At 37.9% G+C, this 1,351-nt stretch overlaps 1 protein-coding gene across 1 annotated transcript in view; it reads right to left on the bottom strand.

Annotated features, from left to right (window-relative positions):
* Positions 1-1,351, bottom strand: part of PPM1D (protein phosphatase, Mg2+/Mn2+ dependent 1D) — a 60,554-nt gene that overhangs the window by 8,961 nt on the left and 50,242 nt on the right. The window contains exon 5 of the mRNA XM_003795601.2: positions 573-815. Coding sequence (XP_003795649.1) covers positions 573-815 — 243 coding nt within the window. The remainder of the gene's footprint in view (positions 1-572; positions 816-1,351) is intronic.

The following is a 1,351-nucleotide window of genomic DNA, read 5'->3' on the forward strand; positions in this document are numbered from 1 at the left end:
AGCCCAAGAGTTTGAGGTTGCTATGAACTATGACTTCACAGCACTCTACCAAGGGCAACATAGTGAGACCCTGTATCAAAAAAAAAAAAAAAAAAGAAAGAGAGAGAGAAAAGAGAACTAGTTCTAAGGTTCATTATCTTCTTCAAGTCCAGCTTAATCTTGATTCTCTATAACCTTGTTCAAACTGTTTAATCTCTCAGGCTTATTACTAATAAAATGAAATAACATTAGTACTATATCTGGGTGAGGCATAAATAAAATATATATAAATGCTTTACAAACTTATAAAAGCTTTACAAAAATTCATAGTATTAAATGGGGACTACTAAACTCCAAACATTAATGTTCTTCAGGGCCCACAATCATCTTTCTGCTGTACACATGGCTGGCACGCAGATTAGTACTGATTATGAAGACGGCTCTCTCATAATAAGTTACATAACAAGGATTCATCATATTCTTGAACCTAGCTCAAATCCAAAATACTATTACACAGAAATCTAAACTATTTTCATATGATACTACCTAAAGAAATTCTATTAAAACAACTTTAAAACTCTAAAATTACATACCTTGACTGGTGGTGTAGAACATGGAGAAGGAGTCATTACACAGGTTTCTTGACTATTGTAGGAAGGGCTTTCAGTCAGGTTCAGATAGAATTCATCTTCATTGGTAAAGTTTCCCTGACTGTCCACTTCTGGAGAGATGCAGATTACTATGGCACTTGTGTTATCTGCTCGGAGCATACGCTGCCTCCAGCGGCCTAGTGCTCGATTCACAAGCATTTTGGCACAAGATTGTCCATGCTCACCCTGTATTTAAAAGGACAAGGAAAAAGAAGGTGAAAACTCATAGTTAGCTGCCACTACATCTGTATCAAATAACAAATAAAACTCCTACATTTTTAAACATTACCCAGTCTCTATAACTATGTTAAAACAGTACTTTTCTAAATTAAAAATATTAACAATAAAACAAAGCTTTATCCAGGCAGCGCCTGTGGCTCAAGGAGTAGCGTGCCCACCCATATACCAGGGGGTGGTGGGTTCAAACCCAGCCCTGGTCAAAACTGCAAACAAACAACAACAAAAACCCTCAAAGCTTTAGCCTATGGTTCAATTTCACTATTCATCTATTTTTATCTTTTCATTAAGAAACTTATGGCTCAGCACCTGTAGCACAGTGGTTATGTCACCAGCCACATACAACAAGGCCGGTAGGTTCAAACCCACCCAAGCCTGCTAAACAACAGTAACAACAACAATAAAAATAGCCAGACGTTGTGGTGGGCACCTGTAGTCCCAGCTACTTGGGAGGCTGAGGCAAGAGAATCACTTAAGCCCAAGAG

This window comes from Otolemur garnettii, unplaced genomic scaffold (assembly GCF_000181295.1).
Source record: "Otolemur garnettii isolate 467f Iridium unplaced genomic scaffold, OtoGar3 scaffold00094, whole genome shotgun sequence".
NCBI classification, from domain to species: Eukaryota; Metazoa; Chordata; class Mammalia; order Primates; family Galagidae; genus Otolemur; species Otolemur garnettii.